Here is a 23,881-nt window from a genome sequence, read left to right on the forward strand (position 1 = left end):
TCTGGCTGCTGATCATGACCAGCTCCGTGAACTAAGCAGCTACTCACTGCTTGTGGACTGAATGGATTCGAGGCTGCTGATTGGACCAAGCTTCCACACGGCGGACCCGAGCACCCGGGCTCCCTGGAACATCAGCTCCTTCAGCCCGCACCGGGTCATGGATTTGTCCCCGGTCTCCACCGCCGTAAGTGTCCGAAATTAATTCCATGATGGAGCGGCACTCGTGCACGCACGCGCCGCTGTGCTCCGTCTCACTCCTCATCCCCGCGAGCGAGCGGCATTCATGAGAATTTCGGGAGAGTGAATGGAATCCAGCGCATCTCTGTCACTCCCGTCCAGCTGAATGAAGCCTGCAAACATCTGTCCCTCTGACTGCCGCCGCTGCGCAAATGCGCAATGTGGAGTCCAAAAAACCCGCACGCTCGTTATTCCTGCCGCTTCATCTGCTGCCTCCTCATAACATTCCGCCAGTATTCGGACTTTAATGATCCAGCTGTTGCTCTGAACCGCGCTTTGCGATGCATCTGCCATTTATGCTTTGCAAATCGGAATTTTTGTCATTATTTTTGACGACACTTAAAGACAGTAAATCTGACTGGTTAAAAAGTTTTATATATATACATAAGACATTAACACACGCACACCCCCATGTATATATATATATATATATATATATATATATATATATATATATATACACATGGGGGTGTGCGTGTGTTAATGTCTTATGTATATATATAAAACTATTTATATATATACATATATTTTTATATATATATATATATATATATATATATATATATACATGGGGGTGTGCGTGTGTTAATGTCTTATGTATATATATAAAACTACTATATATAAAAAAAAAATTTCCATTGTGATTTATTTTATTTTTTTATATTTATTTTTAATTTGAGATCTCATTCCAGCTGCTATGAAAATATCTATTATATTATTAACATAATATATATTATTGGATTTATAAGATTTCCCATTTTTAGTCAGGGCTATTGCTGTGTGTATTTGTTGAATATGTTATTATTACGATGTTGTATAATTGCGTGGTTGCATACATAAGGTACTACGTTGTGGCACTAACAAGTAACATCCACGAGTCTCCGTCTACTTCGAATAAGAGCCAGTAAAACCGAACCCGAAGATATTACAAAATGTCTGATAGGTTTACTTCTCTTCTTGAATGATAAATTACGGCATTAAAAAAGTGAATATGTATCATTGGAGCTATGCCAACTATAGGAATTCACTGAAAGAGGAAGAGGATGACGTATACTTGAGCAAAATCTAGAGTAAAACACTGGAAGGCTTCTGTTTCTGACTCTTTGAAGTTATTTTCGCAATTCACACACCTTTCATCTGTACAGGTATAGTGCTGTCCATGGTGCTGTGCTGTGTTGCAAACCATTACACACATACGTTCATTTATGTAGGTGTGTTCTGTCTTTCTGCCGACACAAACCACTGAGTAGCGTGTGAGAAATGGCATTCAGTACGTGTAAAAATGGAGCTTGGTGACTGGGCAGGAGTACGTAGCAACAGCCCACATGGGTGATTCACCTTGGTTGCAATTCTTTACACATCATCTGTATTAAAACCCTCACCTTTCACGGTGTCAATGATTTCATCTAGAAGTTATCCTGAACTGACGACAGCAAAGAATTTTCATGGCAAAAAAGGGCAAACCTTTTTTTGGTAATATAAAGGTGAGGTCATCAATTATTTTGTTTTAATTACAAATGTTGGAGTTTCTATTTATTCAAATGAAAATTCAGCTTGACTGACACTGTGAATTTGCCGTCATCCAGAGTCAATGCGAGCGCTTGAGTTGGACTCGGTCGTGGTTTGTTCCTTGTATCGTGAAAACTGATCCTGAAGTGGCCGGAGGGGAAGCTTCTTCTGAGGTTCCACATCTCTGCTCTGGTTTTCATTTAGCACCACTCACAGTTTGCAGAAAAAAATGCTTCTCTGCTACCCTTTCCTACCACTGTGTTGAAGATGAGTCAACAGCAGAGAGAACCTGCACTTTCATGGGATGTGTGTTGGTTGCTTGCTCAGGGCCATAATGCCTTAAACATAACCACAGATGGCATAAAATTAATTGTGTATACAGTAAATGCCTGTAGACAGTGCTGCAGGTTGAGTGAAAGCTGGGCCTGTTGATGAGCTGGTCAATGAAATTCAACAAAACTGAGTGTTGATTCGAAGATAAAGCTCTCCTCTGAAGTCACAACAGTCATCTTATCAAGGACTCTGGCCAATAGCCACGATTGAAAAACAGAAGTGGCAGCACACTTGTTAGCTCTGGGGCTCTCCAGTTCTTTGACACCTTCTTCTCTGTGTTTTGCATCAATAGCTGCCACTGCAAGCCCTCTCCACCTCAACCTATCATCATGTCCAACTATCAATGAGAGAAACAGGGTTCACACTGAGAGGGCGCCACTCTCACATTATCAGGGCATTTACAATTGTGCTTCCACGCCAGAACTGTGACATGTTTGAAGCCTAGCCAGCAAATCTTGTCACACAAGGAAGAGCGGACGTACTGTTTGGACCATCTGTCTGCTCATATTCTGAGGTTAAGTGACACCCCGTTGCTTATTGAATTATTGCTTGTCGGAATAACACACATTTGCAGTGCATGCACCCAAGAGCAATCTTTTTCATTGTGCTGTTTTCACACCGAAGTGTTTCTACATTTTCCTGGTGCACTTAAAAAGCTCATTGTTGTGATAGAGATTTGCTGCATGTATGAAACATTTCTTGGGTTCCTCCGTTTTTATCTATTCGTTGATACAAAGTATTAAAAAAAGAAAACATTTTTTTCATCTTCTCTTTCATGGATTGTCTTCCCAAGTCATGTCAGGTCATTGTGCACCCATCTCTAGGTCTGTTGAAGCCAATAACAAGTAGCAGCTTTAGAAATCTCCACAATCAGCCGTTGAGTCACCTGCCTCCTCCTGCGCTCTGACTCACCACTCGAGAGGAGCTAAAACTGCATAGCTATTTCATCCATTAACTTATGGACAATTCACAACCAACCTCTACCCAAGAACTGTGTGACTCCACTTATTTTGGGTGAGTTTGTCGCACTTATTCTCAGAGCGCTTGTGGTTTTTCTTCTCGCGGTTTGCGCCGTCGCCTCCCACAAGTCCTTGGTCATAAATTCTGTTACGCTATTTACATTTATATAACTTTTTTCTTCCCTGAAATGAGACCTGTTCTTCTTTGTGATTTAGACACAGTGGTGTGTTTTTTCGTATGAGCTGCATCCATTGGCTAGAGTTGGCGTGGAGGAGAAGGATTGGCATGAAGGTGAGGTTCAGCCTAGCACAGGCCTGGATGAGGAGAAGGAGATCCTGGGAGGAGCGACCTCCGGTGGTGACATTGCCCGACTTGATCGAAATGTGTTTACATTCCTCACACATTCTCACACACCACATCTGCATACCATCCTCAATGCTCTCAGGTTTCACATCCACTGACCTTTTCACATGTTTACTTATGTCATCACTCCATCATTCTCGCTCTAAAACGTCGTCCTTTAACTGTGACTTTGCAGAAAAGTGCATCGGAAACAGATGTGGAAGGCAGCATGTGTTTTCTCTTTGAACAGCGAAAAGACAGACCTGGTTCACAAAAGAAGTCTTTTTTTGTTCTTTGGTATTTGCACATAAAATGTAATTAGAGAAGCAAATGACTGTTTTTCATCTTGTCACCAGCTTTAATGTTTGTTCCCTTCTGTGTGAGAAAACCTAAGCAACAATTTTGGGATTTAAGCCAAATTTGAGGCTTGCACTTTTACACTGATCAATCAGCATGGAAGTGTGCTGCTACTGATCCTGTATTGAATATATATGTATATACAGTGGGTCGGGTGAAGAGGTGCCCGGTGCATGTCCAGCTCTGAATGTGCGCTTCTGTGCAGTTTGGCTGTGACAAAGTCATAAACCAAGTAACGCTCTGTCCCAGATTCTGCCACTCGGTTCTCGATATATATATATATATATATATATATATATATATATATATATATATTTTTTTTTTTTTTTTTATTAATTAATTTTTTTGATGGAGCTTTTGTGAAAACTTTCAATAGCAGCACAGACCATGACACCTGCCAAGCTTTGTGATATCAAGTAACCGTACTCAGTGTTGGACTGCAGAACTGTAGCATCTGCTTATGTAGGAGGAATGTCCGTAGTTGGTGCGTCCGTAGTTGGTGCGATAATTCATTTGATAAGAGAGTGTCTGTATCTGGAGATATCTAGAGGTCCGGGGTCATCTTCACTGTCTTAAGACAATCTAAAACTCACGATCACGATAGACCAGACCTGGGCAAAGTGCGGCTCTCGTGAGGTCAGACTAAAACTATATGACTGCTAAGTGGTCATTTTTGTATCCTCTTTCCGTTTGAGCCTGTACTGCTTAAACACATTTATTACTTCATTTTTGTTTCTTCTTTTGTTTGTCATTTTAGTATTTTCCTCAAAATTAATTGAAAGAAAATCAATTAATCAATCAAAATATATTTAAAATATACCTTCGATGTTTGGTCAATACTTTTATTATGGTTTCTATTCCAATAAGATGCATGTACAAATGTTTTTATAGCTTTTAGTGCCATATTTACACTTAATATCCACCTCTTAGTATTCCATTGAAGCCGGTTAATTTAGTCCTTGTTACGTCAGATTTTTTTTCCCTCATGTTTCATGCAGTCATTGTCGCCTTTCTTTTGGCATGATGGCCCCTCGCAACAGTCACAGTTTATAATGTGGCCCTTTAGGAAATTTAACTGCCCACCTCTGCAATAGACACACAATACCGTTACACAGCCACAAACCTACTGAGGTGGCTCCTTTTATCTGTCCAAGGTTTGCTGAACTGGCCTTTTAGCCACTCAAATTCAACTTTTTCATTCAATAAATTCACAACTTTCCCACTTGGATGAATGCCAACTGTGTCTCGATCTGTATGTGACAATAGAGATATTTTACTTTTCGTTTCGCATAGTTTTGCATAGTTGTTGAGCCAGCTGAACCAATCTGGTACTATACATACATTATACAGTAGTTAACCTGGTTGGTTTACTTTGGAGGTTTTCGGTGGGAAAGGTTACCACCACAGCCCAGGGTTTCTTCTCAACTCTTAGGAGGAATGAGTTGTGTAAGAAATACACAAGACAACAGAGAGAGGTTGATGCTGGAGCTTTGACTGTTTGTTTCTTGGCTTCTTCCAGGATGGTTGGTCCTTATTCTTTAAACTACTGTCAAGTTTCTCTGACAATATCCTGAGGAAATTCTCTTCAAAGCATTGGCGAGGCACTTGTGTTTCTGTTTTAAAAACACAGCAAGAGACCAAAGCAGAGTGTTAATGCTTGGCAGAGCTGCAGATACAGAAATGAATTCTCAAGTGGCCCTGAGAGCTCTTAGGTAGTGCAACAGTTGAAAGGCTCTCAAATGAGAAAACGAAACGAAAAACGATTCACCACTGACAACACTGGCTTTATTGGCAGATGTAAATCCATCAGTGCCATGACAATGAGGGTATGAACACTGAGACTAATATCTTTACTCCACCCGCATTTCCGGGTTGATCTCTTGTTGAATGATATCCATACACATATACATAAATATACTTAACTGGTGGTCTCTCAGACAGATGGACTTTTTGACAGTTTGTATATTAAGTACGGTGAATGTGAAAGCATGTCTATATGTCTATTAATAATTTAAGCATCATGATAAACATATGATAAAAATATATTTCCTATTAAAGTACATCAACAAAACTGAGGATGGTGCTTTTCTTTTTCTTTTTTCTACAGTTAAAAAAAACATAATTAAATGGGATACCTGTGATAAAACTGATCAACAAAAACATCAAATAAACAATAACAAATGAGTTACCCTTCCCTCTTCAACGATGTGGATCAATACTTGATGTTTTCCAGGGTTATGATCCATGACTTTCTCTCACTCTGCCTTTCCTACTCTGCTCTATGTTCTCAGGGTTCTATGATTCCGAACCACCCATTCCCCACAGTTGACGTTCCCGATCATGCTCACTACACTATCGGCGTTGTAATCCTGGCCGTCGGTATCACGGGCATTATTGGGAACTTTCTGGTCATCTACGCTTTCTGCAGGCAAGTGTTTGTTTGCCCGATTGACTGGGTGGCCACTTTCTGTGTATATGTGTGTGTAATTGTTCTTACAGATTTTGCTCCATTCAAATATCACCTTCACAAGCACAGAGAGTTTATGAATATATTTAGAACTTCAACATGACAATGTGTGGGTTTATGTGTCTACAGAAGCAGGAGCTTAAGGACACCTTCCAACATGTTTATCATTAACCTGGCAATCACGGATTTCTTCATGTGTCTGACCCAGACACCCACGTTCTTCATCAACAGCATGCACAAACGCTGGATCTTTGGAAAGAAAGGTGAAACATGTTCATACATTGGTTTTCATATTTCAAAGTCATGATGAGGAATAGCATCACCTCCTTTACATATATATATAAAATAAAATAATAAATATATATATAATAAATAAATGCTGAACACCTGAATATAAGCTGGAAACACACAGTGCTGCAAAATGCCAAAAATACACATGGCTTACTCACTGTGTATTGAGCTCTTTAATTAAAATTAGAATGTTTTAGAATGTATTTTACTGGTCTGATGTGACGAGGATATATATATTGCTGGCATGAAGCACAGTCTTGTTTTACTGTCGCCACTAAAAAACAAAACAAAACAAAAATCATGAAAAATGCTTACATTAAAAAGAAAAAATCTATATAGAAAACAATATATTTGATAATCAGTGATTGTATCCATTTTTCTCAGTGTGTTTTGGCAGCATAACTCATCTGAATTGGCTCCTGCACAAACAAGCCGGCAACATGAAACATGCTTTATACGCGGGCAGCGTGGAACATTATGCAGCAGTTTCATGGGGAACAAAGACAGAGCGTTGCTAAAAGAAGCCCCACACTCCACTGATCAAACAATGATAGTCGGAGCCCGGTGTTTTCCTCCAGCATTTGTCCTGACCTTGGTGAAGACAGCCGTGACTGTCGGATCGGAAGCAAGCCACTTGTCGTGGCAATATGTTTTCTCTCTTTACCACCAACAACCTCACAACTAGAACAAAGCACCTGAAAACATGGCAAGAAAATAAAATAAGGATTTGCTTTTGTGGGGTACTGCGATGTAACTCCACCCTTCTATCCCTTACGCAATAGGCCACCCTAAATCTAAGCCTTAAACCTACGATAGTACACACTGCTTTGGCGCAAAGAGGTAGAAACATTGTTTTTATTTATTGTTGCAGTGAAAGTATGGCCACCTGTGGTATGTATTCTGACCCGATGCTCCGGCTAGTTCTTCTCTAGTTCGGGGTGGTGTCTTTGGCAATGAACATAGGACTGGTTGGAGGGGGGAAAACTGCCAGGCCTTGGAATAAAATGTACTGTGAAAACACACGCTTCCAACACAATTTGTCGCCATGATTATACCATGCATGACAAGTTGGAGGTCATTATGCATGGAAAGCCTGCAGGGCAATGACCAATAAATTGATGATTGACTTCTTGCCGCTGCGTGAGTGTGCACGGGCGCATGCGTGCGTGTGTAGAATATTCATTCATGATGGATATCCAAAGCAAATAATCAACCCTGGAAGACTCGATTAACTTCAGCGTGTCGTCTTGTGTGGAGTCAATAGTGCTGACTCAAACAAGCGTCCCCATGTGCCGAGGTCAAGGGGCACATATCACACCAAATATTAAAACTCCATCCAGCTGTGACCGCTGAGGCTTAAGTACAGTCGGGAGATATGTTTCAGCAGGATTTGTTCACTTGTCACTTCAGGTGTGTTGCCGTTTCTGTGCTTCAAAGCGATTCAGTTCTCTCACGTATTCATTGTTGTACGTATTCGTTAGCATGTCAGCAACATGGAAGTTGGTGTCATTGAGCATGGTTACAGGACGGCTCAGAAAACCGAAAGTTCACCTTCACCGTCACCTTCTTCTACTGCTTATCCGGGGTCGGGTCGCGGAGGCAGCATTCGGAGCAGGGAAGCCCAAACTCCCCGGTCCGCGCAAACCTCCTCCAGCTCCTCCTGGGTGATCCCGAGGCGTTCCCAGGCCAGACCGGAGACATCATCTCTCCAGCGAGTCCTGGGTCTTCCCCGGGGTCTCCTCCCCCGAGATACTTAAACTCCACCACTTGGGGCAAGAACTCTCCACCGACCTAGAGAGAGCAAACCACCTTATTCCGGTCGAGAACCATGGGCTCAGACTTGGAGGTGCTGATCCTCATCCCGGCCGCTTCACACTCAGCTGCAAACCGCCCCAGCGCATGCTGAAGGTCCCGGTCCGATGAGGCCAGCAGAACAACATCGTCCGCAAATAGCAGAGATGAAATTCTGTGGTTCCCGAACCGGATCCCCTCCGACCCCTGGCTACGCCTAGAAATTCTGTCCATAAAAGTGATGAACAGAACCGGTGACAAAGGGCAGCCCTGGCGGAGACCAACATGCACCGGGAACAGGTCTGATTTACTGCTGGCAATGCGAACCATGCTCCTGCTCCGGTCATACAGGGGAAAACCGAAGGTTCGGACTATTAAAATGCATGTGAACAGCTTAGTCGCAATTTATCTTAGTCACACTGCACAACCTGGAAATTGCGGTGAAAAGCTGGCCAAGCTAGCATGTAGCCGAGAGCTAACTGAACGATTCTCCTCCAAGTCTCCAAAAATGAACTCCACGGTGAATTCATGGTGAGTGATGACCACCAAATGCTTGAAGCATAGCTTTAAAACGTTGAAAGCTCAGCTGTTTTTAATGGCAACAATGCACAGGCCCTTTTTCCCTCCATTTCTTGGATGATTCTCACGTCCCATTGTTCCCTCGCATGTAGGCTCCAAAACACTGGGCTTCTCTTCGTCCCTACCATTCAGACATTGATAAGACTGACCCAGTGAGAGCTGAGGAAGCCAGCATAACCACATCAAATAGAAGCGACCTTCAAAAACAATGTCTTCCCCTCATCTCCATCCAGTGCCTGACTATCCCGCACAGAATGAGCACCTGGTGCATCCCTGTTGAAGCCTGACCAAGGCTTGGTCTACTGCTTTTTACAGTCCACTTTGAATGAACTATATAACATGTGCAGAGCAGATGTTGGACGGGACAATGTGTTTGATATAACAGTTGATCCCCTGACAAAACGCAGTAAAAGCCTCCGATTTATCCAAATTCCTGAACTAACACACAGTAACTGCAGGAATTCTGCAGAAGATTGTGACCTTTTCGTTCTCCTTTCCCTCCAGGTTGTGAAGTTTACGCCTTCTGTGGAGCTCTGTTTGGTATCTGCAGCATGATGACGCTGACGGTGATTGCAGTGGATCGCTACGTGGTCATAACCAGGCCACTGGCCTCTCTGGGGGCCATGTCTCGGAAGAAAGCCTTAAGCATAGTGGCTGCAGCTTGGGTCTACTCGATGGGCTGGAGCCTGCCGCCGTTCTTCGGCTGGAGTGAGTAAAACAGGACTCCCAGAGCTGGAAATCCAGTCACTGTTGATCAGCGAGATTCCTCTCAGGGAATTTTAGTTTGCTGAACTCTGTCTTGAACTTTCCCTCGAAGTGTTTTCATTTGTGTCACTGTGTCAAACTCCTCTTGGAAATTCTAACGTTAGACACACATTTCTATTTCATTAGCAGACATATTATATCAGATAAAAAAAGTGACGGAATTGTTTTTCTTTTTCTCCTTTTTTTTTTTTTTTTTTAGGGTTGACTCTTATTTGTAACCTCAAAGGGGATCTCTCCATACAGTTTCAGAACTGCTGTCGTAGATCTGACCTAGTACCCAACTTCGACAGGTTGGCTACAAACTACGTAAATAGTCCCTCTGCCAAGGAGGTTGTGCACCGTATTTTCTGGACTGTAAGTCTAAGTTAAGTTGTTCTGCCACAGCTTCTCAGGTGTGACTTCATAGATTAAAATATATAATTTCACATGTCCTTAAACGTTATTTCACACTGATCAACATGACCAAGGAATGAATGTGATACAGTATATACATTACGTGAAAACTAAACACGTATATAGAAATTGACACAATTATTGTGGTTCTGTGTTTAAATGGGGAAAACAATCCACAGAGAAACATCCTTTACATGGCATGATAAAATGCTAGCATTTTAACTGTGGTCAAAGATTCTCCCTTCGCTTCCTTGCCTCTCGTTTCTAGATTGGCTCTGATCCATTTCATGTCACGGTGGCAGCGATGAACACAAAATGACTTTGCAGGAGGACAGTTGTGGTGTTGCTTCATAAATACATTTCCACAAAAAATGCGACTTATAGTCCAGTGCGATGTCATGTTTGTTCTTAATGATGCGTTTCTGTCTGGTGTGACTTCTACTATGGAGTCCAAAAATAAGGTAATCACCGTCATTTATCTGTCCGTCTGTTTGCAAAATATCTCACCCGCTGATCTCTATGGTGCGGAGACGTGATCCCCAGATCTTGCAATGGAAGCTAGTTCACGATTCAACGCCTGTCTGGATAATATAAACATAAGGCAATAACATTGTGTGGAAAATCTTCGCATTAAATGAGCAACTTGGTGGAGGTCTGTGCTCTCTGACTTGTTTTTCTTAGTCCTGTGTCGCACAGCATGTCCTCCACTCTCGAACAACCGCTCCCTTACAAAGAGTTACAAAGAAACAACGTGGACCTGAGCGCAGATATTGCGGTACCTGACCCCTCCCTTTCCATGCACCAATTTAAATATGGCAATCCCATATAAATGAGCTACTTGTGGAAAACAAACGGTCATGTGACATGGACTTGCTCTCCGACTTACAGTAATCTTTTATACCTGAAGTGGTTCTGCCATCTTCAGGTGTGGAGTTATTCCTTTGAAAACATTTTATCATCCACCTCACCTATGTCCAGCGCAAGCTTTGGCTTTTTACAGTGTGAGGATTGTATGCAGTGTACTTGTTGGTTGGATTGACTCTTTGCATGCAACAGTGTGTGGGAGACTCAGCCAGCAGTGACAGCACAACATCTTGCTGGTGGGATTTGTGCGGCTATCATTGAGGCTTACGGAGCCGCCAGAACTAAGGCCCCGCAGGGTTTGAGAGTGCATTCCTCGCGAGCTATCACTTCTTCAGCTGCACTGTTCACCAGAGTTTCCATGACATGGTAATATTGACCTTCTTTAAAAGGAAAAAGCATTTTGAGTTTCCATGGAGAATATTTGTCATGTCCAGGTCATGCGCCTTCACCTCTGTGTGCAGACATGCCGCGGAGATATGGCTGCTGGCTCTGTGGCTGATTCGGTCTTGGAGAACCTGTCTAGCATCCCCTGTTGAGCAGAATCAGAATCAGAATCAAACTTATTGCCATGGTCAGTGGGGATCCCACCGACTAGGAAAGTGCTTTGGAATAAATGCTGACAAAAATAAAATAAAAGGGGAAGGGGAAGCTGTTCCTGTGACGGGAGGTTCTGGTCTGGATCGACCACAGCCTCCTGCCAGCGGGAAGAGGAACAAACAGTCCATGACCAGGGTGAGAAGAGTCGGCTCTGATCCGACCTGCACGTCTCTGGGTCCTGGAGACATACAGGTCCTGAAAAGGTGGCAGGCTGCAACTGATCACCTTCTCAGCAGAACGCATGATGCGCTGCAGTCTGCTCTTGTAAGGGGTTCTTGTGGCATCTCTCCTGACATTGGGTTTGTTGTGAGGGCCATGCTGGGAGGGAATTCAGGCCTAAACCAATAGCAAAGACCATTAGAGGGCGCAGCACATATCACCGTGGTCCTTGCTTTTTTTTTTTTTCACAGGAGCCACGTTGGCTTAGCAAATTCAAGAAGTTTACGTTTCATTTTATACTCTTCACTTTTATTTTTGCTCATTTTTAGAATCAGAAACCGATCCCTTTTTGCATTGGTACAGCCATACTGTTCTGTACTGTCTATATTCCTCCTGCCTGAGAGAGACTTGCCATGCAATGTTGTGTCATGTCTAATGAAGAATAAGTCAAATGCTTCCTTCTACTGTGCAAGACTGTATTTTACATCTCACATGCATTTTCTGGTTGACAGGTGCGTATGTTCCTGAGGGGTTGATGACGTCGTGTTCGTGGGACTACATGACTTTCACACCGTCTGTGCGCTCTTACACCATGTTGCTCTTCATCTTTGTTTTCTTCATTCCTCTGGCCATCATCATATTCTGCTACTGTTGCATCTTCAGAGCCATCCGAAACACCACACGGTAAACAAATAACTTTGTCGTACATGTGCGTGACGTAGCAGAATTTGTGCCATAAACGTGCAACTCAGTGAGTTTCAAACATATTATTAAGCATTTTCTCCTCCCCAACCATGCTACTTGGTACAAGTACTAGCAAACAGGCTATTTTGCTACTTTATTATTATTAGTTTATTTGGACATCCAAACAGTAAATATGCCCCTACATCTGTTCAACCAGCTATTAAAAGAAAACAAATCAATGCTCAGCATTGGAGAATGCCCTATAATCAATGTGTTCCAAATTCCAAGAATACTAGAAATATATATTTCTTATTATTGACTGTGAAACCCACTGATCTCTGTCACGGGTTCTGAAAAAGATGTATCGCTGATGACATGCTCTGCGTGGTTTCTGATCGATTTTCTCCCAATGTAGTGCTAAAACACTGCGGCAGTGTCAATAATTTGCCACATGAACAAGCATGAACATGAACGCACTGTACGGGACCCAGATCACAAGGTTGTCACAGATTTGTGAATGAGAGTAGACCACTGATTTCATGCAGTTGCTGGAGACTGGAGTGTGCATTTCTGCTTCCTCCCTTCACTTAAAGCTGATAATCTTTTGGTGTTCAGTGCTTCAGAGTTACAGGAAGTTGCCTTCAATACGATCAGAAGCAATTCTTTGACACGACTGAGAAAACTCAGGCTCCCTTCCAAAGCCTGATTTAAACTATTGGAGCAGTGCGCTACTTTTGATGGTGCATGACGTCACATAATAGAATGAATGAATGAAAAAAAAATTAAATAAATAAATGGGGGGAAGGCAGCGTTGATGATTCATGTGTTTACCACATGACATGGCAATGTTGACCTTCTTTAAAAGGAAAATAGAAAAGCATTTGGGCAGCATCCTGACTTCAGTGAAGAAAATTCCTACATGTTAAGCGGTTGTTGTGTCGTGTTTCTTCAACAGAGCGGTATCAAAGATGAACTGTGAGAGAAGCAGAGACTCAGCCAAAAAGTTCCACAGGTTGAGAAGTGAGTGGAAGATGGCCAAGATAGCGCTCATCGTCATCCTTCTTTTTGTCATCTCCTGGGCCCCTTACTCCTGTGCCGCCCTCACCGCTTTCGCCGGGTAGGTCCCGATTCAATGCAAGAGATAGAAAGAATGTTCACACCTGGCATTGACTCCATTTGCAATTGTGGTTACACTTGACATTTGGGAACACATGTTAACCATTAATGAAGTAATTACTTGCTTACTACCTCCACCAAGAGGGTTATGTTTGACGGTGTTGGTTCATCTGTCTGACTGTTCGTGTTCAAAATAACTTGAAATGTCAAGGACAGATTTAATTTGGATGTAATTTCCAGGCAATGTGTGAAAAGGGACACAGAACAAGTGATTCAATATTGAGAGTGATCCGGATCTGGATCCTGGATTTTTTTTTTCCAAAGGGACCAAGGGACCATTTTCGGCCTTTTGGCAGATTGGCATTTGGATTTTTTTTGAAGGGTACATTCAATGGGAGACTGTGTTGAGGGTGGACTGAAGCTGATTGGCAGAGGCTGGCTCTTTCACAGTGCTTTTATAGCTCACTTTCAATAGTGAGTCATTATGTGGTCACTAGAGTGAACTTTTGTTGATCATTCCAGGATACAGTCATGCTAATCGGAACTTTATCAATAGCTACTGGCTGCTAAAACTCACAAGTTTATACAGTATATTTTCTCAGATCTAAAAGTGTAACCACAATTGTTTTGAAGTGAGCTTCAGAAAACCCCTCAACCATCACCAGTTCCGATGCTAATACTAAGTCAGCTAGGAAAATGTGCCAAATCAAATGAAGACAGACAAATATTCATTATTACAGATTATATTTTTTACGTTCATCTATGTTACACAGAGGAGGAATTCATATTCATGAAGAGCTGCTATGATTTGGTTTATGAAACTTGGTAGCATTTAAAGTAAAGACATTTTATTTTCTTAATCACTATGAATAAACAATCTCAACTGAGACCGTGAGAGGGCAGAGCTAGGTGAATGGATGAGTGACATGACATTGCACGTGAAAGTGGCATCCATCTGCAGCACAGTATTTTCAGAGCTGCATTGATGGCGCCATTGATGCACGGAACAATGGAGCGACAGCGGAGGAGAAGCAACAAATTGAGCTGGCCACTAACCCCGATTTTGGACTTGGTTTTCTTTAACCGAAAGTTGTGCTGTATGTACTTAAATATTGCCGTATTAGACATACTGCCGTTTCCCTACTTCTGGGCCTGTAACACACATCTCTCGACGTCCGCTCGGAGACTGTGGTCTGAAAGTGCTTATCTCAAGGCTGCAGCTGAGCACTAATGTCTTACTTACCTACTGTACACAGCTAATCAGTAAATGCATTAACATTACACACAACTTACTTTTCCATTGCGTTACAGCATTTTGAGTGACTTGGTTAATGACTCTGGTATAACAAAAGTCCCTTTAACTTATTACTCACCTTGCATTCCACTTATCTTATTTAAACAAAAGCACGTTTTATGGCTTGGTCAGAATACACAATCTTGTTCACAATTGTTGCTTGTGTTTACTGTAGCTATACGATACAATAGTGTCTCAACTATCTTGGTCGGCCGAATGGCCACATTGTACGATTTGCGATTGACGTTCACGATTTTGGTTGAACACGTCACTCATGGCAACAGTGTCAACCAAGTTCCGATGTTTAACAGTACACTGTATTCTGCGTGTATTCTGTGCGAAAGAGGCAACATGGCAACCTGCTCACCAGGCAGCTGCAGTAGTCCCACTTCCAAAGCAGTCAGTAACCATCATCTCACCATTGTGACGTGTATATGATGTGATATTGTGTAATCTAATCTAAGTCATCTATTGCTCATTCTACTGTACAAGTGTGTTTTGACTTGTGTCACTGTATTTACAGTCATGACCATTCTAATTTCTCTCTCGTTTTTCTTCATTTCCATCCATTCTTGTCTTTTTCTCTGCCCTCCCTCTCAGGTATGCAGACCTCTTGACCCCGTATATGAACTCCGTCCCTGCAGTCATTGCCAAAGCATCTGCAATCCACAACCCCATCATATATGCCATTACACATCCAAAATACAGGTACACAGTAACTACACAGTTACATGCTTGAATTGTATTAATTAGCTTATTTTTAAATCTGACTTCTGACACAATATAGCTTGCATACAAGTGTGTGTGTGTGCGCGCTATAGATTTCCAGAGTGAGTCTATTAGCCTGTTAGATTCCTGAAATGTTACTGTATAGTCACTTAGCAAGGTCTTCACTTTACGTGCTGCCTGACCATTAATGCGATCTAGACGCTTCCAGGCAGACCTGAGACCAGCTGTTAAAATGATAATTCATTTTGCTACCGATGAGGGCCACGAGGCAGAAGACAGAGCCGCATGAATGAACACGGATTTCAGTTAACAAAATCAGTAAAAAGTACTGTTTCAGGACAGACGTTGACAGAAGACCAGTGAAAGAGGCATACATGGGATGTGGTTAAGAGTTGTTTGTAAGCAGCAGAAGAGATGACACATTTATCTAATCTCAGTCGGTATGCATGTCCCTGTTGTGTAAACAACTGACCAATTGTATAATACTTTTGTTGTTTTTAGCCGCAGATTTCTGACATCTGTTCTAACTGAACAGTTAGCGAATGGAAAATTTCAAAAGTGTGAAAGGTCTAAATTTAAAGATGAGCAGAATCAATTAGAGATGTAAGGCAGCCAAAGTGTGAAGCTGAATCCTCTCGACAGGAGACGTCAGAAAGTGCTGGCGATTTCAAATGTTCACCTTCTTGTCCCTCAGGGCAGCCATCAGGAGGTACATCCCATATCTGGCTGTGTTGCTGTGCATTACCAGCAAAGAATATTTCAGCAGCAGCAGCTTCCAGTCCACCAGACGTTCCACCCTCACCAGCCAGTCTGAGAGCAACCGCCTGGGCAAGACACGCAGCTCGTCCCAGTCTGAAAGTGAATCAGTGAGTGTCCCAAATCTCTTACATGGTATGTCTTTGTCCTCCACTTCTCCCGAGTTTGAACACAAGACTCTGATGTCCTGAATTCTGTCTGTTCTTAGGCTGGTTTCTCAGACACAGAGGAGGGCAATGCCTTCCAAACACCTGTAAGTCATCGGTTGTCTGGTGATGTCAAACACACGCGGCGATCCAGTCAGAGGTCAAAGGTGATGGGTCATGGTACGGAAGAATTTGTGAGAACTGCAGCATACAACTGCATTGACCCTGCTATATATCACCTGTCACACAATCTGGTGAGTACAAATACAATTGAATTTCATGCAGGTGACCTTAGATTCCACAAGTGTTATGACACTGGCGTGACTCGGCAGTTACTGGATTGAAGATTGATTGAATCAGCAAAAGTTTAACACTGTCATTACTGCAGTTGTCAGATGTCCCTGAGAGGAGTTCCTCCTCCTGTCAGTGTTCTTTATCTCTGCAATCGTCGGCTACAAGATAGAAAGTAGTGTCAGAGAAGAGAAAATGGCTGCGACATCAGCAAGCTCTTGTTCAGCCTAGTCGTTTTAATACATAATTCCAGACACGGAGGAAGGAGCACCTTCCCATTATCTGAGCTCCGGCGCCAACTCTGCGACATCTTAAAAGAAACTCTTCAAATGAACTCACTGACTTCCGTGATGTCCTCAACGAATATTGATGGGACAGAATCAGCATCTCTTGCATGTCTTGATACTCTGAAGCCCTTCGGTGTCAAAAAACAATGCTAAACATCTCTGCAGAGAAAAGTTAGGAACATTAGCAGCTGTTGAATGGCTAGGTATTCTAACAGAAAGCATGAAATGTATGAGCCGCGCAACAACCTTGGAGTCAGCGGCCTCTTACCTCAAGGCTGCTAAAACGGTCACAATCACACGATGTTTCCTCATCCACAGCACAAACGAAGTTTTTAGCAAATAAAACTCAAACAAAACCTGAGCTCCGTCTGTGCCAGGTTAGAGAAATCGATTGTCGATCGAAAACAAAATATAGCTTATTTTATTTTTTTTGTTTTGTTATGCACATCTTTGAACCATTTTATACCATTTAAACAGTTTTATGCCAAATATTGTTGTTCATTATTTGTAAAACATTGCACTTGTCACAAAGGAACTTTATACTCACTGACAAAATGTGAACCACTCAAGAACATCAATAATGCGCCACGTAAAAGATGCATTTCTAAAACCGCAAAGCAACTCAAGTCAGTCATCAGTGTGCTGGCGACCTCGCTCTTTAGCTGGAGCGACAGACACGAAGAAAACCAAAGCAAGTCACAACATAACTGTGACCACCAGTGGTTTGCTGCGACTCTGGTTCATAAACAAATCAATAAAAACAAAACGTGCATTTCCACTGAATAAAAAAGAGAAACGTCACTCACTAACCCACACTGTCGACATTGAGAATAATAGAAAGAGACGTTAATAGTCAAGAAAGAGTCCAGAAAACACTATTCCACACACTTCATCATGTGTAAAGAGGCAGCGATCATAAAGCAGAAAAAACAAAGAGGTGGAGATAGGAAAGCCAGAGTGAAATAATGCATAACTGGGTCACTTTTCACACAAAAGAGTCCGTCATGGACTGGTCATGTGGCCCCCACTCACCATGGCGGTGGGAACAAAGCGATGGGCTTGTTGTGTTTTGATGGTCGTGCTAGCTAAGCAGCAACTGTCGGAATAGAGGGCTGAAAGAAGCAAATTAGTTAAAGCCAGATAAATGTGTTCAACCAGGACAATTAGCTTCATGAGAGAATCATTCCACAGGAGACAGGAAGGTAGTGCAGCAGAGACGCTCAGGTCTTGGTCAGTGACATAATCCATACTATACTAAGTCAGCTCCCTAACAAGCAAGGAAGTGATCTGTAGTGGCAAAACCAGTCGCAGGAACTGTTAAAACAGCAGATCAGAGTTGACACATTTAAGGTGTGTTTGTTCTGTTCTTGATACAATCGTCCTGATTTTGGTTCAGAAAAATTCAACCTGACTTCTCTCATTTGCCTTCAGACACAATAGTGGTTAGGTCATGTTGGTATGGCGCCCATTTACAGTTGTTGCTCAGCAGTTTAGCGCTCCATTTTTTCTCTTGCTGAGGCTTAAGGAGTTGGATGAACGCTACGGTGTATCACTGCAGGTAGTTCGATTCTCCGGCATGCGGTCGACAATCTGAAGTTCCCTTTTGTAAAGAGCTTTTAGGATTAGGTTTGTTTGGATCAGGTGGGCTCAGAAATCCAACCACAACTAGGCTAACTACTCATAAAACGCATTTATGAATTTATGAAACATGAGAAAAGGTGTACTAGTATATATTTTGTCTCATGAACACCATTCCAAAGCTAAACTTGAGGCTCTAACATGTATTTTCCACCCATGTCTTTGCTTCCTTGACAAAGCCAATGAAGTTACACATTTGCCAAGTTTCCTGTGTCGAGGCCATACATTCTCCTGAGAGAGTTCAATAAACAGATTGAAAATTAATAGTCTTTACAATCCTTAGTTTGGATGTTTCATTTCAAACTGGTTACGTCACACTCCACTATTATGGATTTCTCTATAAAGTTAACGCTCAGCCAAAAGCAAGACGAGTAGTTACTTTTGAAGGACATTTAAAGCACTTCATATGCAGAATAAGCAACACTTGGTGCCCACAGTGCTGACTGTCAGGCGACTTGGTTTATTTGGGACATGTATGTAGAGCATTTCCGTCTCTGTATAATCATCTTATTTCTCAGAAAAAAGGACACATGTATGCATGTATTTAACTGACTGATGTAGGCGTGGTGCCATGCAGGTCGGGTTGACTAGGGACTGCTTCACACAGGGTAAAAAAAAAAGTACTAATCCACTAATCTGTTAGTTTCAGACTTAATCCTCAATTTGCATGATGTGACCCCAGTTTCCACACACAGCAGTTGTTGCCAGACCAAGACGACAGATTTTCTAGAAGTCTCTGACCTCCATCTGCTTTCGTCACTCAGCATTATATGGTGGATAATCTTTTATCTGAATCTGTAGTATTTTTGTACTCGGCGGCGTTCCAAAGTTCTTTGGGTTGTTGTGTACTTCCACTGCTGCGCCGCAGGTCTACAAATAAAAAGTTTGAAAAACGAAGATAAACAGAAGACAACATGAAGTATTGATGCAATCTATGTAAAAAGTGAGGCTGTCAGACTGACCTTGTTTATGTTGTCCAGAGCCTGAACAAGCCTGAGGACATCTCCATGTTGGACATCAATCTCCAGGCCTCCACACACCTGCCTGCGGCTGTAAGAGTCCACTCACTATTTTTGACATCTGGTCAACTGGAGCTGAAGCCTAAACAAATTATGTAGAGAAAAGTGCTGCAGCTGAAAATGGGTGCTAATCATCTCTTTTTGCCCAGTTTCAGTTGTGATAAGATCATCTCACAGAAGCTGAGCTGCTCTGTGAAGTCAAAGAGTTGCATTATCTTGTTATTCATTGCAAACAATGCTTTGCATTTATATATTTCATGAGATCATTCACTAGCACATAGAGTCATAACATGCAGTGCATTTATATTCAGGCAAGTTTCTTTGTTCATTCATTTTTGAGCAAATATCGACATTAGTTTTTTGCATTTTTTAAATGTACTTCATGCTTTTGTCTCATGATTTATCTGAATTAATTTATTTTTAGTTTTTAATTTTAATTTATTTATCAGCTGTATTTCCTGAGGCTAATACAGTTTACATTTTGTAATGTGCCTAGCAGAGCTAACTGTTGAATTACTTATTAATTTCTATACAATTTATTTGTGTTTCTGAAATGGAATCCAGTTAGCTTGCTACTTTCAATGGCTCCTAAAATAATGATCGCGCATGATGTGAGGCTAAAGCAGTCAAAAAGAAAAAATATTGAGAAAATGTCTGATGAAAAGCGCTGCAAACTGGTCACATCAAGGTTTTTTTTTTGTTTTTTTTTGCTGTGTCCTGGTTCGACATTTTTCTTGGAATGTCCACATTGTCTGAGATAGCACCATGAATGGGGTTTGTTTGACATTCAATCAATTATGCTCATTCTTTTGTTTTTGCTTCCTCAAGGAGCAATAGATAACTGAGTCTGTATGCTAAATATGAAGCTGAAGCCAAAACAGAAATCCACCCACCAGCCGTGTCGCCAAAACATCAGCGAAAAAAAAAAAAAAAAAAAAAAGACAGAATCAACAAACCGCCTTTTAGTAACAGCCGAAGGAAGTGTTTCTGGCATAAATCTTTCATACACCCATTAGTCAAAGTCACCAGTGTCAACACACCGTGTCTCTTGTTCGGACGCAGCCGGTTTATTCCAGTCAGATGTTACCGGTTTACAAACTAAAGATTAATTCATTCATTGGTAGCTACTTTGTATTCCCCTAGTAGACTGGGAGGAGGTTTCAGGGGGAGTGACATTTTAGCCTCTTTTCCTACACTGCTGACCCTTGACCTCCTGACCTCAGATAAGCAGGGCAAAAAAATGCGTGGCTGGGTGTTTAGTTAAAGTAAAGTGAGCCCCCTTTAAACTAGCTTTCCATAGACTGTTGATAACCATAGTTCTAGTGACTTTAACTGCAGCATAATGCACCCAATAATGTTTAGATGTCTTCTATCTTTGACTTGGTCTGACAGCAATGGTGATGCAAAATTTTTAATGTACCTGTGAAGCACACTTCAGAAAGCTGGAATATCCGTGGTGCTGCAGTGAGATTGGCGCATGACAGCATCAGGGTATCAAGGCTCAAGCTCACCCAGACATTTCAACATCTTAGCTGGAGCTGTAATGTCACCAGAATTAGTCCAGCTGGAGTTCTGTTGCACTCCCAGTCCCCTTATTGATCTCAGATCTGCGCTTGACTTCACCCGCCCCACTCCATCAGGGTTACGGTGGAAAAAGAAAACATTCATCAAGACCACCAATCAATGTCTTTGATCAACTGTGACCGTTTCATGTCTCACACTGGCAGGTTAAGTGGACGTGGCCTCCATTGATCCAAATCGCAGTCGTTCTTGGTGAAACTTAATTAACACCCCAAATTCATCCCCCGTGCCTTGCTCATCCATCCAAGCATTCCACAACAACTAACGTCTTCCTCTTGCTCGCCCCTCTCCACAGCTGGACAGTGCGCCGGAAGAGCCAGGACTCCAGCCATTGAGCAAGCCCACATCCTCCAGCCCTTCTGTTCTGCATAGCTCACCTGGCAACCTCACACAAACCAAAACTCACAGCCCGGTTGCAGAGGAGTCACTCAGCATAGCCAGAATTGAGACCACAGTTACCATAAGAGTTAATGTTGGTACGCGTGCGTGTGTGTGTGTGTGTGTGTGTGTGTGTGTGTGTGTGTGTGTGTGTGTGTGTGTGTGTGTGTGTGTGTGTGTGTGTGTGTGTGTGTGTGTGTGTGTGTGTGTGTGTGTGTGTGTGTGTGTGTGTGTGTGTGTGTGTCTCCATCTGACCTTTCTGTACCGGCATGTTTGCTACTGCGGTGACTTGAAGCAAGAGTGTATTTATTCTTATTGCCATTTTAAACAATTCCTTTGTCACTAGTGTGTCGAGACTGATGCTCACTCCTGTGTGAGCTGCTTGGGTTTATTTAAAAATGTAAAGAAGTGGCGTTGAAAGAAGATAAGCCATTGGCAGACTGACACAGCTCATCTTCCTTGTTCGAAGAGCGTCAGGCATGGCAGGACTTGTGTTAGAGGACCGGATTGATTGACTGTCTTCGCCTCTCGTTCCTGTTGTACATCCATGTGCCTTTTTCTGCACCATTCCATTTATCCTCCCGGTCATCTCACCAAGTCTCCAGCCTCTCTGTTTTCCATCTCCCTGCTCCTTCATCTCAGCCGTCTTTCTTCTTTGACTGGGGAAAATCCACAATAACCCTTTCCTAAGCGCATCCAGGGAGGATGCCAGCACTCCATTTTCCCGTGGAAGATGTCCAGCTTCCAGGCAGAGAACGATAACAGCCATTCCAGAAAGTGCTTTTCCAACACAAACTGTCTGGCATAAAAATCCTCAAGTGTGAATGTGTGAAAGTGTGACCATTAACTGGGCAAGTTTACACCTCTGCAATTTTTAGCGTTTAGCGAACTGAATGTTTTTCACATCAACCATATACCTCATCGTCGACCACCACAAAGCCACTTTATTGTACCTAATCTGTTTCAGCTTTTCACGCTCAAATGATCAGTGATGTGTTTATTCAGGAGGCATCACTCTCTCCAGGATTCTGACAACTTTTACTTATTCCCGCACCTTTTCCGGGGCTCAAGCCCTGTCCTACAACTTTTTCTAAAGTAATTACCTCAGTTGAATATATTTGGAAAAGAACAAATCTTTATCGGCAAAACACTCATCACTTGTGTTTCTTGTTGATCATGACACGTTGTTTTGCTCAATCTCAAGTGTCGAAAGTATTGAGAGTCGCACTGACAGCACACAAAGTCCGATGACTGGTATAACTGTCTTATCTGATTTTGTGGTGGTGTAATATGTTGCTTCCTAGAAACCCAAATGTTTATTTGATAAACTTCTTATCCTGGTGTTTTGCGAAGAACAGACTCTTGTGTTGCTTCTGAAATCCTAATGTTAAACACTCTGGGTTGTGCATACATGTGTGACAGAGATAAATTTGAGTTCTACTAAATGCAGTTTCAACTTCAGAGAATTAACATTCTATTAAACAGCCAATCAGTGCCAAGCAAACTATGACACCAACTAAAACAAGACTGTTTCAATCCAGGACCAAATCAGAGTTTACAAATGTACTGTAAAAACCCATGTGGGCATTCTTTTTATTTGAACAAATCTATGTAAATAAAGAATATGTTCTTTTTAAGTGTCTGGGGTAATTTCAAAAAAATGCTAGAATCACGACATAATAGATAGGAAACGTATGTTGTTTTGAAAATAATCTCACGTGAGCTGATCGTTTTTTCTAAGTGATGACTTTGTGTTGCTTTTTCTTGTATTTGTACACAATGTTTTGTGTCGCAGTTATTTATTTTCTCAGTAAAGTGGTTCTAAAACTCGATGCTTGTGTCCATTTCATGACTCACAAGGTGTTCTCTGTTTCTTGGCGATCTCATGCTTTCACTTCATATTGTCAAGCACTCCTGATCAATATATGAAAGGTCGCAACCAATAACTGGATTACCAGTATCGCACTGCCAGGAGAAAGTATCGATTAGTTGTGGTAGATTCAGTTTCAAAGGCGACAGAGTACTAAAACTTAAACAGTTGGCATCATTGCATGTATATTGGATAGATTTCTAGCTTGGAGAAAAAAGCCGTCCGAGAAAGCAAAATGTCCTGGAAGTTGATTTAAAATTCATCACATGAATCTACAACTAAACTCTGATATTACACATCCAAAAGTTGAAATGCAGTTCGTATATTTCCTGTACAGGCTGAAAATTCCTGTACAGGCAGCAAAGGTTAGGTAACTGGCATGATTATTATTGCAGATAAATATTGTATAATAAGTAACTATAAAAGTATGTGTATGCACGGTATCTGA

At 41.9% G+C, this 23,881-nt stretch overlaps 1 protein-coding gene and 1 long non-coding RNA gene across 7 annotated transcripts in view; one reads left to right on the top strand and one right to left on the bottom strand.

The window, feature by feature from the left end:
- LOC128752425 (melanopsin-A-like) lies at positions 1 to 23,388 on the top strand. Of its 5 annotated transcripts, XM_053853624.1 has the most exons (11): positions 1 to 184; positions 6,030 to 6,166; positions 6,335 to 6,468; positions 9,371 to 9,574; positions 12,157 to 12,328; positions 13,284 to 13,445; positions 15,339 to 15,446; positions 16,162 to 16,333; positions 16,432 to 16,623; positions 19,566 to 19,637; positions 21,481 to 23,388. In XM_053853624.1, the coding sequence occupies exons 1-11, from the start codon at positions 62 to 64 to the stop codon at positions 21,907 to 21,909; spliced, it is 1,905 nt and encodes a 634-aa protein (XP_053709599.1). In that variant the 5' UTR covers positions 1 to 61; the 3' UTR covers positions 21,910 to 23,388. The 5 variants fall into 5 exon arrangements, 3 of the variants coding, with proteins under 3 accessions (XP_053709599.1, XP_053709600.1, XP_053709602.1); XR_008413665.1 differs by having other exon boundaries at positions 16,432 to 19,637; positions 21,481 to 21,565; XR_008413666.1 differs by lacking the exon at positions 21,481 to 23,388 and having other exon boundaries at positions 16,162 to 16,358.
- Positions 13,433 to 23,881, bottom strand: part of LOC128752427 (uncharacterized) — a 16,320-nt gene continuing 5,871 nt past the window's right edge. The window contains exons 2-4 of one of the 2 annotated variants that reach the window (XR_008413668.1): positions 19,548 to 19,686; positions 17,000 to 19,455; positions 13,433 to 16,821 (exon numbers count right to left, since the gene is read on the bottom strand). This is a non-coding gene — a long non-coding RNA (uncharacterized LOC128752427). Of the gene's footprint in view, positions 19,456 to 19,547; positions 19,687 to 23,881 lie in introns of both variants that reach the window. The other variant, XR_008413667.1, reaches the window with a different exon arrangement.

The sequence above is a fragment of the Synchiropus splendidus genome, chromosome 1 (assembly GCF_027744825.2).
Source record: "Synchiropus splendidus isolate RoL2022-P1 chromosome 1, RoL_Sspl_1.0, whole genome shotgun sequence".
NCBI classification, from domain to species: domain Eukaryota; kingdom Metazoa; phylum Chordata; class Actinopteri; order Syngnathiformes; family Callionymidae; genus Synchiropus; species Synchiropus splendidus.